At 42.4% G+C, this 15795-nt stretch overlaps 1 protein-coding gene across 1 annotated transcript in view; it reads left to right on the top strand.

The window, feature by feature from the left end:
* The window catches only part of EXT2 (exostosin glycosyltransferase 2), a 305577-nt gene that overhangs the window by 110778 nt on the left and 179004 nt on the right, over window positions 1–15795 (top strand). Inside the window, exon 7 of the mRNA XM_078684358.1 lies at window positions 9779–9872. Within this exon, the coding sequence (XP_078540484.1) occupies window positions 9779–9872 (94 nt within the window). The remainder of the gene's footprint in view (window positions 1–9778; window positions 9873–15795) is intronic.

Below are 15795 nucleotides of genomic sequence, written 5' to 3'. Positions count from 1 at the left end.
TCTGAAAACCAGAACCATCACATTCAATGACTGGTCATTTTCTGTTGCTGTGGAATTCTTTGCTTTTCTCTGTACTAAATTTCCTTTACTTCCCTTTTGGAAATAACTGAAGTTTTTCTAGTTATCTAAGTCATAGGGCAGAACTGTTAAAACTGTCAACAACCAGTTTCAGAGCTCCAAACAACTTCAGTGAATGAGCACTCTATAAATAATGTTAACATAAGTCAGGATTAGAACTGAGTGTGATGATGTCTCTTGGTTCTATGATGAATGTTCCGACATAGAACCAAGTCAAGGGAATGTTCCTTAGGGGAACCTTGTGAATGTTCTTGTTGTGGCAGTTATTCCTGTGATGCTGGATGAGATTGTTTAATAAAGACCTCTTACTTGAACCCAATTATCACCTGTATCCTCATTATTACACTGGCGACGATCGGTGGTGTGGTGAAAAGAAGTTTGAAGCGGTCTACAACCTCAACAACAAAGGAATTAAGAAGAAAGGCTTGGAGAGTAGCTGACACGCCGGAAAGCGGAAAGCGGAGACTTACGATTGAAGTCTGAGAGCAGGATCGCTGAAGGAGATGTGCTTCGAGGAGGTGCGGCCTTTCTGCAGATTGTTCGGCGGAGGTATCTCAAGGTGGAACGCATTGAAGACGGTCTGCGTTTCACTGACGTCGTGAGTTTGGAAAAACAAGCAGAACTCTCCACAAAAAAATATCCTTATGCTGGAAAGTGTGCCCAATTGCCGGAAGAAAGCAACCAAATGCGTGTGTGACGTAAACTGGCGGCCATCTTGAGTATGAAAATCGACATTTGAAAAGTGTTTATTTTCGTAAAGCAATGTCAGATTTAAAATAACGTCACATCTGGGCAATTTATAACACGCAGCACGGATATTATTGCTGGTAAAGTGTTGGAAAGAAAAAAGTCTATCTGTGGAGAGCCTTGATAACGTTTTAAAGACACTGCTGTTTCGAGTATACTTATGAAGTAAAGAATACTGTGCTTCATAGACATCGAAAGAAGAGGATATCTTTAGTGAAGTATTTTAAAATCAAAAAGAGTGGAAATTTGTGGATAAAAAAAAAGAATTTGTGCTTAGGGTGTCAAATACATAAAAGTTGACTTTGCTGAGTGTATAAGTTTAACACTATGTCTTAAATGAATAGTGATGTCACTCTTACTCATAATTTGATTTGGTTTGGAGAACACTCCGTGTGATGTGGTAAAGTTTGTGAATAATATTATTTGAGACAAAGATTAATACTATTATAACATCATACTGTAGTGAAGATAAGTTGAAAGGGTCTCTGAATATGCAGAATGTTACATCGCCACCGTTCTTTCTTTCTGATCCAGGTGATCCACCGATCAGGTGGAAGAAGTGGAAAAAAATGTTTGAAGATTATGCAAGGGTTTGTGGCACGAATCTAAGTGCGGAAAGGAAACATGCTCTCTTGATGCATTGCATAGGTGGGGAAGGGCAGGAAGTGCTAGAAAATTTACCTACATTGAGTCAAGCTGAACAAAGGGGACTTAATGAGTACGAAATTTGTATAAAACAGTTAGACTTACATTTCCTGCCAAAAGTAAGCACCATAATGGAGAGATATTATTTTGGACTGAGAGAGCAGGGAAAGAAAGAAACAGTTGAACAGTTTGTAACGGTCTTAAGAAAATTAGCATCTAGCTGTAAGTTTGGTGAGTTGACAGAGGAGAGGATTCGAGATCAATTTGTGCTGAGATGCCAATGACAAAATAAGAGAAGAGCTTTGAATGAAAGATGAACCACCTTTGGATGAGGTGATGATTATTGCTAAGCGGGTAGAACACATGGTTAAGTGTGTGGGAGAGTTGAGCAAAGCTGGGAAGAATATGAGCAGTAATGAAAAGATAGAAGAAGTACAAGTTCAAGAAGTGAAAAATCTAGAAGAAAAAAAGAAGAAAGATTCTTTAGATACAAAAGCTGGCGTTAGTGATAGTCAAGCAGGGAAAAATGTGTTGGAAAAGAAAAGTGGGAATACTTTTCAGGGTAATTGCTACAGATGTGGAAGATTGGGATGTATGGCTAATGATAAAAATTGTCCAATTTTGAAAGTTGTCTGCAATGTGTGTGGGAAGAAGGGTCACTTAGGCAAGAATTGTCGACTAAGATTTAGAAGAGACACCAGAGTTGAAACTAAAGAAGTTACATTTGAAATTAATGATGACATCTTAGATCATCCATCTGATTGGGTTAGTGTAGGTGGGGTTAAGGTTATGATGAAGTTCGATTCTTGCTCACACTTAACTTTTATTTCTAAAGAAGACTATTTAAAATATTTTAAAGGAAAATTTGTATTGAAGAAATCTGATGTGAGACCAACGAGTTATGGAAAAGACCCAATAAAAATGTTAGGTTACTTCATAGAGAATATTGAATACAATGAGAGATATGTTGTGGGGAAAATGTATGTTGCGGAAAAAGGTGATAGCTTAATTAGCTGGTCACATCAAGCAAATTTGGGTGTGGTGCTCAATCCGAATGCAAATCCATCAATTCAAGTGCAAACAGTGGAAGATGACAGTGAGGAAGTAGTGAGAAGTTTTAAAGATTTGTTCAGTGAGAAACTAGGATGTTTGAGAGGTTACAAACACAAGATCAAGTTGAAAACTGGTGCGATCCCTGTTGCAGCAAAAGTTAGACGTGTTCCAATTTGCATGCAAGATGCTGTAAAGAATGAAATTGATAGATTGCTAAAAACTGGGGTGATTGAAGCAGTGGAAGCGACTGAATGGTTGGCCCCCATTGTCGTTGCGAGAAAACCCAATAATGAGATTCGTCTCTGTGTGGACCTTCGTGCTTTGAATAAGGAGGTAATTGTAGATAAATTTCCTCTTCCAAACATTGAAGAGTTGGTTGCAACATTGGACGGGGCTTGTTACTTTACAACATTAGATATGGCCTCGGCATATCATCAGGTTCAATTGTCAGTCGAATCACAAGAGTTAATAGCTTTCATAACTCCTTTTGGTTCATATAAATTTAAAAGAATGCCGTTTGGCTTAATTTCTGCAGCCTCGGTGTTTCAGCGTATCATGAATGACTTGTTTAAGGATGTAAATGGTGTGAAATGTTATCAGGACGATGTGCTAATTTGTGGGAGTACAAAGGAAGAACATGATTGTAGATTGAAGTGTGTTCTTAGGAAAATGTTGAATGCTGGACTAACTCTTAGACGGGACAAACGTAAGTTTGGAGTGACGGAACTGGATTATTTAGGTCATCATATTTCTGGTTTTGGTGTAAGGCCCAAAGAAGAATTGGTAAAAACTATTGAACAACTAAAGGAACCTTGTACAAAGGATGAACTCTCGTCCTTTTTGGGCATGGCCAAATTTTACAATAAATTCATTAAGAACTTTGCAGACAAAACAGAGAAATTAAGAGGCATGATGTGTAGGACATGTGAGTTTGTGTGGTCTGATGAGTGCAATAAAGAATTTGTACAAATTAAAAAAGAACTCAAACTTGCACCGAATTTACAAACTTTTAGACCTGGTGATCCAACTTTCATTGTAACAGATGCGAGTTGTAAAGGGCTTGATGCTTTGTTATTTCAGTTAGCGATGGTGGTGAAAATCTCATTGCTTGTGCTACTAGGTGTTTGAAAGGTGCTGAACTTAATTACTCTGTGATAGAGAAAGAAGCGCTTGCCATTTTCTGGGCTATTAATACGTTTAGAAAATTTGTTTGGGGTTGTCCATTTGTAGTGAGGTCAGACCACAAGCCTTTATGAGAGATTTTGGAAAAGAAAGGTCTTGACGCTGTTTCTGCTAGAATTAGGAGATGGGTAATTGCACTTCAGGAATTTGATTTTAAATTTGAATATACTCCTGGCTTTACCAATGTTTCTGCTGATTGTTTGTCGCGTTTAGTAAATTCTGTGGAAGACTTGGAAAATGAGGTGAGTGTCAGTGATGGAGATGAGGAGTGTGAGATTAGAGTTTGTGATGTCACTTTAGGTGCAATAAAAGAGGATGAGTGGAAGGAAGAATTGGGCAAGGATAGTGAATTGGTTGAAGTCATGAGCAATGTTTCTGAGAATTCTTTTGGGAAATTAGCAAAACCTTGGTCTTTAATTTCTTATGAACTGGCAGTGATGAATGGGATACTAGCAAGAGGAACTAGATTAATTACTCCAGTGAGTTTGAGGAACAATATCATCAAAATGGCCCATGTTGGTCATTTGGGCATATCAAAAACAAAGGAGCGTATTAGGCAAGACTTTTGGTGGCCTGGACTGGATTTGATGGTGGAGAGAGCTGTTCGTGACTGTGTGGCGTGCCAAGTGAGTGACAAAGTACTTAAACCGAGGTGTTCACCTATGGTTTTCAGAAAATTACCGTTGTGTCCTTGGGATGAAGTTGCTATAGATATTGTTGGTCCTTTACATGGTGAGCAAAATACTCCTTATCTTTTGGTGTTGATGGATCTATATTCTCGGTGGGTAGAAGTTAGTGCTGTGAGAGAGCTAACCTCTCGTTGTGTGATTTCATTTCTTGATTCATTATTTAAGAGGGAAAGTTTTCCAAAGTCATTACTTTCGGACAATGGGCCTCAATTTTGTTCAGTTGAGTTTGAAAATTATATGTCAACTTGTGGCATTGTTCACAAAAAGATATCGTTGTATCATCCCGAATCAAATGGTTCGTTGGAAAGGTTAAACAAAACGTTAAAAGAGGGAATTCAGTTAGCTAGAGTGAATTCTTTGGATTGGAGGGTTGAATTGCAGAATAGAATTTCTGCATATCGCTTCACACCTCATTTCACAACTGGAAGAACACCTTTTGAGTTGTTTAGGGGAAGGTCTTCCAACACCAATTTATGTCCGGGTTGGATGATATGTTATGTTATGTTATGTTATGTTACAAGGTAAAGGTTTAAAAGATAACGGTATTGGACAATGGAGAAAAAAAGATTTGCTTTTACAGAGGAAATGGAAAATGTACTATGATGAGAAGAAAAATGTGTTGGTTCGCAATTTTAAAGTTGGTGACATGGTAAAAATTAGAGTTCCTGTTGGTTGTAAGAGATGGTCTAAGTTTACAGATGTGAAGAGGATTGTAAAAATGTTCAAAAATGCTGTAAAGACTAATGATGGGCGCATTTGGAACCTAAATCGTGTTGCACATGTACCTGTACAATTTTCAGGTGATGTTTTGTTACCATCTATTTCACGGGTACTCATAGTACGGCCCGCGGGCCGGCAGCGGCCCGGCAAGCCTTCCGTGGCGGCCCGCGGACCATGAGACATCGTACCCGTGTTAAAAAATAAATAAATCCAAGAGTGTCTGCAAACACTGCCGGTTGCAGAGACACTCTGAGAGAGACTGCTGCTATGTGGGGCCAGGCGATTCATTCCAGGAGGCCAGAGTGGGGCTGCAGGGGCGCTAAGAGGTGAACAAAGCCCCATTCACATGCAAATTGTCTTTTTAAAATCCTGTGAAGTGCTCTGGTGGGGCTGTGTGTTTGTGCACGCTGGGGAAGCTGGCTGGGGAAGCTGTCTTTCTCAGCCCCGTGACACACAGGCAGGGTGAGATGACAGAGGGAGGTAGAGAGACAGAGGGAGAGGAAGGGAAAGGGAGACCGAGACATGGAGACAGAGAAAGGGAGACAGACAGAGGGAGGAGGGCAACAGAGGGAGACAGAGGGAGGGAGACGGAGTGAGGGAAGGAGAGTGAGGGAAGGAGAGTGAGGGAAGGAGAGTGAGGGAAGGAGAGTGAGGGAAGGAGAGTGAGGGAAGGGAGGGGAGTGAGGGAAGGGTAGTGAGGGAAGGGGAGGGAGTGAGAGAGGGAGTGAGAGAGGGAGTGAGGGAAGGGGAGGGAGGGAAGGGGAGGGAGGGAAGGGGAGTGAGGGAGGAAGTGAGGGAAGCAGAGTGAGGGAAGCGGAGTGAGGGGGAGGGAGTGAGGGAAGGGGAGTGAGTGAGGGAAGGGGAGTGAGGGAAGGGGAGTGAGGGAGGGGGAGTGAGGGAGGGAGAGGGGAAGAGGGGGGAAGAGGAGTGAGTGAAGGAGAGTGAGGGAGGGAAGGAGGGAAGGAGAGGAAACGAGAGGGAAGGAGAGAGAAGGAGGGAGAGGGAGGGAGAGGGAGGGAGAAGGAAGGAGAGGGAGGTAGAGATAAGGAGAGAGGGAGAGGGAGTGAGACAGTCAAAGTGAGACAGAGGGAGGCAGAGAGGGAGATGGAGGGATAGAGGGAGGGAGGCATAGAGATATATATATATATATATGCCGGGTCTGGTAGCTCAATGGACGAAGGAGTCTGCTGCAGGGACCTGTGTTCAACCTCATGGTCACAGTTTTTTTTTGTTGCCCCTCCCCCACTGACCCCGCCCCCACCGGTGCGGCCCTCGGACACAAACCACACTGTAAATTTGGCCCCTGAGAGAAAGTTTGTAAGTACCCATGATCTATTTCTTCTGAAAATGGTGGGTCAAATTCTGAAAAAAGAGTTGATGTCTTCCGAAGATCCTGCAGGTTTACTAAAGCTCCTGCTTATCTTAATGTTTATGTATAACAACTTTTCTACTTTGGGAGATGTGTTTCAATGTTGTTGTTTTTTATTGAAAGGGAGATGTGGGATATTTGTTAAGAAAGATATCCTTCAACTTTATGTCTTGTTTCCATTTTGTTATCATTGCCTTTTCATCCTATCATTTTTACAGTTTGAACTTGTGAAATGTAGAGGGGAAGGAGTGTGATGATGTCTCTTGGTTCTATGATGAATGATCCTACGTAGAACCAAGTCAAGGGAATGTTCCTTAGGGGAACCTTGTGAATGTTCTTGTTGTGGCAGGTATTCCTGTGATGCTGGATGAGGTTGTTTAATAAAGACCTCTTACTTGAACCCAATTATCACCTGTGTCCTCATTATTAATCTGAGATCTTCTGGTTCCACTGTTTAAAATAAATCTATTTTCTATACCCCATCTTCCTCTACTGGGAAATTGGTACAGAGCTGAATCTAGTATTCGTTTCTGCTGTAAACCTCCCATTTTGTGAGGCGCACCCAAAAAATATCCATAGCTTTAAGTTGATCTTGCTTATTGCTCCACCATTGGAGAAGAGGACAACAGACAGTGGTCTCTCTCTCTCTTCTCTATCGCAGGTTTGGTCAATCTAGATCCAGTGTTAAGAGTCAGATAACTGTGCAGGGAAAGCTCTGATCTGGAGAAGTTATTTCTGCAGGAGCCTGAACCTCCGCCCTTGCCAATGAAAAAAATAGACACACACAGCTGTTGGTGTTTGTTGAAAAATTGGTTACTGGTCGATTAGGGTGTGAGACCTGATCAAGCAGCAACCATGATCCTAGTCATGGTAAGCCACCAGCAAACCCCAAATTGACCTGTGCCTACCTTCTGGTAACTTGGCACTGAGCAGTCAGTCTTAACTTGAAGGCGATGTGTAAAGTATTTGTGCAACACCACAAACAGTGAAACGGCTACACAAAAATATCCTACAACAGTAAAATTAAAAAAATATAGGGGTTTCTTTAATAAAGACAAGACCAAAATGACAAAACTCCAATCAGTAAAACGGGAAATATTCATTTTGTGAGTTGTAAGTCAAAGCAGCGCCAAAAAGCACAAAGCATCAACAAGAGATATCCGTTCGAAACAGGACAGTCACATGTTCAGGTCAACTGCAACCAGCTACAGCAGTTAGGGCTGCTGAACAAAGTACCTTAAATCCTGGCTCTGATGCATCAGTTCTGAGATGTGGTGAGGCTGCGGCGTGAGGTCCTGTTGCATCAACGTCGAGGATCATGTCGACAAAGCTTGCAATGTGAAGTCCTGACATCGGGCATGCATTGCACAGCTGGCGATACGTCGGTTTCGAAGAGCTGTGAGGCTTAGATGCGGAGTTTGCTGTCTTCTTCGTGGCTGCCGTTGATAAGAGACGCAATGACCTAGGCTGGAGATACGCTTTGCTGTCGGCGATGCGCCGGTTCTGAGGACTGCGAGGGCAATGCAGGCCTTCAGCACCAGGCCCAATCCACACAGCAGGAGTCATTTGTTGGTACTATTTGAGGATGCGCTGCTCAGCAGAGAAGATACAAATGTTCCACTGGTGAGCACGTTATTCCCACTTCCAAGCCATGTATTTATCCCCACATAGCTTAGAAATCTGTCTGCCTGAATTAGGATAATGGTGCTCTGGCATCACCTTTCAACAAACATTCCTCATGTCTTGCCCCACCCAAATCTGACGTCTCTATATACCTTTTTCCCCAATTATCCTCTTTGGAGAGGACCACTTGCACAAACTTTTTCGTACCTGCACTGTACAGACGAACAATGTCTCAGTCAGACTTACTTTCTTTTTCTTTCCACATTTGAAGAAGAGTCCCCTCTGATGCATTTTTTTTATTTTTGTTAACCCCATTAATGCCAACCTGCGGCTAAATTAATATGGCGATCTCACACACTGTATTGACACGATTCAGAAGATTAGTTCTTGAGGCCCTAGGCCTTGCTTAATTACATTCTCTGTAGAGTTATTGCATTTCATGTTTGGCATGCATTTTCGCGTGATGTGTCTATAACATGCATGTGTGATCAGGAAGGCTCTGCCACATAAGTCAATTTTTTTTAATGAATTTATTTCACTCCTGTAAATGGAGGACCTAATAAAGTAGTATTACTATTAAATACAAGTATCTTGAATTAATGTAACTTCCCAGTGCAGGTAATATCATTAGTTCATCCAGAAAAGGATACAAATTCTAAATAAGGTGAATAGTAAGGGTTTACCCTCTGAACTACAGGGTACAGGAACGTGAACTGATTTGTATAGAATTGGGAAGTTTGTGGCCTTGTCAGGATGAGTCCCCAGACCTTAGACATGGGAATGTAGTTACTAGATCACATCTATTCCCTCAACCACATCTCTTCCCTTGATCACAGCCCATCCCTCAATCACATTTGCTTCACACTCACATCTCCCAAGATCACCTCCTTCATGATCACATCCTGTCCGCCAATCACATCCCATCCCTCGATCACATTTGCTCCACACTCGCGTCTCCCAAGATCACCTTTCTCCATGATCACATCCTGTCCGCCGATCACATCCCATCCCTCGATCACATTTGCTCCACACTCGCGTCTCCCAAGATCACCTTTCTCCATGATCACATCCTGTCCGCCGATCACATCCAATCCCTCGATCACATTTGCTCCACACTCGCGTCTCCCAAGATCACCTTTCTCCATGATCACATCCTGTCCGCCGATCACATCCCATCCCTCGATCACATTTGCTCCACACTCGCGTCTCCCAAGATCACCTTTCTCCATGATCACATCCTGTCCGCCGATCACATCCAATCCCTTGATCACATTTGCCCCACAATCATATCTCGTCCCAAGATCACTTCTCCCTGATCAGTCTTCGTGCTTATGAACACGTATAAAGGATGGCTTTTGATACTGACTGGTCACCACTAGGGGCCGAGTGACCAGACATCTAGTTGACCACACAAGTTTAAATTCTACCTACTGTTGAAATACATTTTGTTTACAGATAACCGGTCGGGCATACGTATGTGCCTCTTAGAGCAAATCTTAACCCCATTGCTATAGGTGCCTTGTACTGAATGTACAATTGTAATGGAGGGCGTTTTAAAACTGATACTAATTCAGTTTGCTGATGTTTAGTAATGGATGGATTGTGCATATACATCTCTCTCGTCATTGACCAGTGCTTCTGCTGCTTCTTTATTCTAAATGCTTATTTGCAGGGCTGCCGTTGTTATCCCAGAAGATAAAATCCCTGACATGATCACCATTCTGCACGGCATCCCCCAAAGACAGATCGAGGAGATGCAGCGACAGGTAATTTGGGGAAAGCTGCGTTCTCTGACCCCTCGCGTGTGTATTCATGGCACTCGGCAGGGTTCAATAGCACCTGTGGGCATGTGATCTGCTGCTTTTTGTGCAATAGGGGGGTTTGAGCACTGAACTTGGTCGCTCTCCAGACCGAATACCTTATTAATAGCTGAAAGATATTTGTATTAAGCACTGTGCACACACTGAGGGCTGTCTTGTGCTAAAGACAGTAAGGGACAGATGTAGGACCGTGGAAATAGTGCCTCGCAAATTGCGAGTTTTTTTAGACTCATAATTTGCGAGTTGCTATTTTCCATGTACAACGGTGCATTTCACACTGTTAGCGATTCCCAATGGGGTCGCAAATTGAGAGGCTCATGAATATTGATGAACCTCTTGCATTCTGCGACCCCTTAGGGAATGGCAGGCTCTACCAGGTATGGTGGCTTACTGGGCTCAGTAGATCACCATGTCTGGGACTGCTTTTAAATAAAGCAATTTTTTTTAATGCAGCCCGTTTTCCTTGAAAGGAAAACGGGCTGCATTTAAAGCAAAACAAAAAAAAAATTGGAAACCTTTTCATTAAATTTTTTAAGGGCAGGTAGTGGTCCCTGGGACCACTGCCAGCCCTTAAAAAATATATCCCATGCATTTGCAAAAGTGAAGGGGTCCCCTTGGGAGCCCTTCACTTTTGCAAGTGCATTACCACTCTGTTGAAGAGGGTGGTAATTTGCAAGTGTTTTATGCCCACAATTGTGGATGCAAAAACATTCTTACATAGGGTTGTGCTCGCTATTAGGAAGGGATCGCCCCTTCCTAATAGCGACTCACAAAACCCTATTTTGCGAATCGCAAAAAATTGCGAGAGACAAAATAGTTTGTACAATCCCCATGCTGTTTTTACATGCACAAACGGGTTCGCAAACCCGTTTGCGCAAGCAAAAATGGTCGTACATCTGGCCCTCTATGCCTAAACTGAAACTGACACTTAAGGGAGCTATGAGTACAAAGGTCTGAAAGAGGTGTGACACTTTACAGGACACCTGTGTTCTTGATGAATTTAGAAGTCGTGCATTCAGTGGCTGATGCACAACCCATGTCATGCCGAGTGCCTTTAGTGAGATACTGACTCTTCAGCATAAGAGTATGTATACAGTGCCCTCCACCTGAGTAGAAGGTGAGTATGTCTGTGCACTGCTTTCTATAGATTTTGGGAGACTTTTTTTAATTAGCATCTTCTTTATTATAGATTTTTCAGCACTGATTCAAAATTTCAAATTTATTTTTTATTGCATGATTTAAAAAAACCATTGCGAGTACAAAAAGTAAAGAAATAAAATTTAATAAAAATTCAAAACTTCATTTAAAATGTAATGTTCATAAAAACCAGTAGGGGTAACAATAACAGGTGAAGCTTGCCAAAGCATTATGCCGATGGGGAGTCACAAACTGTGGACACCTCACAGAGTTTTTTTGCAGCACGCTCCATGAATCTTACTAGGGCACAGTTATGTTTAGTGTTCCTAGGATCAAAGCAAGCCAGAACTGCTGCTCTACAGCTTCTGATCATTTTTGTATTCCAATGATGCTTGAGTAGGCGCCGTCTCTCTGTCAGCAGTTTTGGGCACAGACAAATTATGTGTATTATGTCTGCTTTGTGAATCCCACAAAGTCGGCATAGATCTCTTCCGTGCTCTCTTTTCCATTTTGGCCAGTGAACCAATAGGTTGATAACACCCAGCCTCAATTTTAAAAAACTTAGTTTTGTTCGTGCACTGAAAGATATGGTTAGGTACGGCTGTGGGATTAACGAGGCGTAGGTTTGAAGGGTCATCCACCCATGGCTTCTTTTTGCAAGGGTAGGTTTGTCTTCCACTATTGAAAGTTGTTTGGTACTTGTTTTCGCTAGCCTTTTGAATTCCTCCTGACTAGCGTGCAGGTTCCAGAGGTCATTTAGACATAGGGTTGTTAGTCCTTTTGACCAGTAGTCGTGTCCTGCTCGCCATGAATTATTGTCAATGCTAGCCCACAGATGGTACCCTAGACTTCCTTCCTTTGATGACCTCAGTTTGTGGCAGCACCCAAGAAAGTACATGGCTCTGGCGAGTGATTGATTGCAGATGGCTAGTTCCAACCAAATTTGTGCCGGTGATGTGTGGGTTGGTAGTTTGAACACTGATCTATAGATCTTTGTAATGATTATGTCCAGTTGGCCGCTGTCCAATCCTTTTAGGGCCTCACTACCGTAGGTTAGGGTAGGAATGATTTTTGCCTGAGCAACATGTATTGTAGGTGCGAGCGTTGGGCCTTGGAGTTTCTTTTGAATTAGTCCAATTGCAAAAGCAAGTGCCGCACCCTTCCTTTTTGGTTCTTCTAGGTGGGATTTATATTTGTCATTATTGTTAAAAATAACTCCCAAGGTACCTCTGGCAATTTGATTCAACAATGCTTTCCTTGTTCAGAGTCCAAGACAGTTTCTAAGCTTTCCGTGGATGAACTGCTAGGATTTTCATCTTCCTGTTGTTAATGCGCAGCTCGTTCTTATTTGAGTATTCAGAGGTGACGTCCAGGAGCCTTTGCATTCCGATCTTACTTTTGCTTAGAAGAACCACGTCATCAGCATATAGTAGGTTTGTCAACGACAGACCGGATAGTTTGGGAGCGTGGGAATTGACCTTATTGAGGACTTCAGGAAGGTCGGCTAGAAATAGATTAAAAAGTGTCGGGCCAAGACACAACCCTGTTTTAGGCCTTTTTTCGTCAGAATTGGGCGGGATAATCTAGAGCCATCTCCGATCTTAATCCTGACCCATGTGTCATGGTGTAGGAGTTGTATGGCTCTTAGGTGGTCAGCTGGAATATTAAGTCTGGACAACTTCTGCCAGTGCTTACCTCTGTTAACGTTATCGAAGGCCGCTTGGAAGTCAATGAATCCCATATAGAGTGGGCAGGTATAGAACTTCGCTTGGTCGATCAGGCAGGAGAGAGTCATAAGATTGACTGAGGTGCCAGTGTTTTTAGTAAAGCCTGTTTGATTCAGAGGAATTATAGAATTGTCATCCGCCCATGCCCTTAGTGAGTTGAGCAACACTCCCGCAAAATACTTTGCTTCATTGTCGATGAGGCGATAATTCCCTGGGGATTTTTTGTCCCCTCCTTTGAAGATCGGTGCGAGGATTGATCCATACCAGGAGGGCGGTATGATGTTGTTTTGCACGCTTGAATTAAATAGGGTGCTTAGTTTTGCAGCCCAAAAGGATGCGTCTTCCTGGAACAAAACTTGAGGAATTCCACCTGGACCAGGAGCCCCATCCTTCCATCCCTTTTTTATCATTTTTTTCTATTTCTGCCTTCTGGACTGTAGGATTATCGCTGCTTTGAATCAAAAGACACTCTTTTGTTTGTGCCATTTTATGATCGACGTAGGGCCATTCCTTCGTTGGGGAGTTTACAGTGTTCAGAACAAATGCCCGGTCACCCTCTTTTTGTACCGCTTTGTCCGTGGAGGGGAGACTTAGGTGGGGAATATTTGCTTTCCGATTGTTGAAGTGGGAATGGAGGAAGTCGACCCACTCTGTCTCCAGTATGCTCGAGGAGGCAACTTTAGATGCGCGCCCGGATACCCTATTGATTGTACGCCAAAACCTGGCGGAATTGTTTGTTTTAATGTCATTGTGCAGTTTGGCCCAGAAAGAGTTCCATTGGCTAATGCGTAGCTCACGTTTCGCTTTCTTAAGATGGCTGCGGGCCTCTCTCAATTTTATTATTTTTATGGGGTCCGTTGGATCAGTTTGTAAGGCCCGCCATGAACGATTCATGGATCTTGTTGCTGATTGTATCTCTAAATTTGAGCGGGGCGTCTGTTTTTGACCAGTTTGGATTGTGTACTTTATTGGTTTCGCGTATCTGTCGATGAGTTCAGTTGCAAATGTTGACCAGTTGGTGATTGTATTATCCGGGCTCCTACTATGGCGCTCGATTATTTGTTTGGCCTCTGTTGATACTTGTTGAAAATTCTTGAAGGAGCATTTTATTAGTTTGAGGTTAATTGTAAAGCTCTCGGATGGCAAAGCCCTTTCTACTTCGTGTCGCGTGAGGCAGGTCCTCAGCATAATTTTTGGGGGACAGTGGTCACTTTCTGTTCTGTTTCCAAGACAATAACCTGCTATTTGATGGAGCATTGAAAGGCTAACAAAACTGTAGTCAATTAATGAAGTGCCTTTTTTCGAAAGATAGGAAAAACGAGGAGGCTTGTCTGAGGAAATATGTCCGTTTAAGGCTCTAAGGCCCAGATTTTCAAGGTTGCCTTGTAGAGAACTTCCATGTGGGTCGTTCTTGTGCCAACCAGGACGGACCTGCGGTGGTATCACCCAGATGCTGTCATGTGATTTGGTGACCTCATTTTTTTTGGAAGTCTGACATTAACCACATATTGAAGTCACCAGTAAGTAAGATTTCTGAATCTAGGGGACCTGTTTGCACTCTCACTCCTGACGCTGTGGCTTCTTTTACAAAGGATTTCCTTGATGCTGTATTTGGTCGACGTAAACGTTCATTAAGATTAGCCTCCAACTTTGACCTTTACTCGAAGTGTGAGAAATTCCCACACACTGGAGACAGTGTGATGGGCCCGAAAGGTCCCAGGAGGAGACAACATTTTTTGTTGATATGTACACTGCAAGGCCGCCGCGCCCTCTTCCTGGACGCTTCAGTTTGTAGGCTGGAATATGGTGAGGGCTAGAAGCTGCGGTGCAGTGAGCCATGTGTCTTGTAGTAACAGTATGTCGAAACCCCGTAAATGGGAATGTCGAAACCCCGTAAATAGGATAAGTCGAAACCCCGTAAATGCCGAGTGCCTTTAGTGAGATACTGACTCTTCAGCATAAGAGTATGTATACAGTGCCCTCCACCTGAGTAGAAGGTGAGTGTGTCTGTGCACTGCTTTCTATAGATTTTGGGAGACTTTTTTTAATTAGCATCTTCTTTATTAAAGATTTTTCAGCACTGTTAAATTAGAATTTTGTTTTGCTAATATAATCCAGAAAAATAATGTTGATGTTGTAACTGGGTGTGATCCCTTTTGAAGGTATTTGCCATTGTTGCGTCTTAAGAGAGGTCTCATCTTTAGGGGCGTGGGTGTAAATGGGGCAACATAATCTACAGCTTTACACTGCGTACAGTGCTTTTCAGTCCCACATCGGCGATATTGGGGCAGTTGATGAAGGCAGAACACAGAGCGGAATCCCGTGATAGTTTTGTCTTAAGGGAGCCCATATGGGTTTATATAAAATCCTTTGGTACAGCATACGGCTGGGTTGGTGCTCTGCGTTCTTCCTTGTGGGGCCTTACCGTTTACAAATGGTCTTCTTTGTGGTCTGACTGAAGACCCTATTTAAGGTGGAAGCAATCTATTTCGATGGTTCTTAATATTTTGAGTTCTGTGAACCCCCACTCAGTCACCACTGGAACCAGGGAACCCGACCTAAGCAATTACTATGATTTGAATCCCAAAACAAAACATACTGAAACAAGTATTCATCAAACAAAGACACACATTACAAAATATTTTATTTAAATAACAAATACCAAAATAAGAGAAAATCGAAATTTGTATTGCAGTGGATAAGTTGGAGCTTTTCACAATGTCGGTTGGTTTTTAAAGATGGAGCAATATGCTAGACATTATCACTCACTTTTTGTCAGCGCATAGCAGTGCTTCTTCGTTTGAGGAGATTAATCATCCATTCTAGATTACATTGCTCTGTTCCCATAAATCAAGAAAAGTATGCCAATTTAATTGTAATTTTAAATTCCTTCACCTTTACCAAGCGTTTTAAAACTTTAAATGTAGCTTTTATTTACAAGAACTTTATTAGTCAGTTAATATTATTTAATTTTGTTAATAGTTGCACACTCCCTAAGTAGGAGT

The sequence above is a fragment of the Lissotriton helveticus genome, chromosome 3_2 (genome assembly GCF_964261635.1).
Source record: "Lissotriton helveticus chromosome 3_2, aLisHel1.1, whole genome shotgun sequence".
NCBI classification, from domain to species: domain Eukaryota; kingdom Metazoa; phylum Chordata; class Amphibia; order Caudata; family Salamandridae; genus Lissotriton; species Lissotriton helveticus.
Note: the sequence above shows the minus strand (reverse complement) of the source record. Positions and strands in the feature narration are given on the sequence as shown.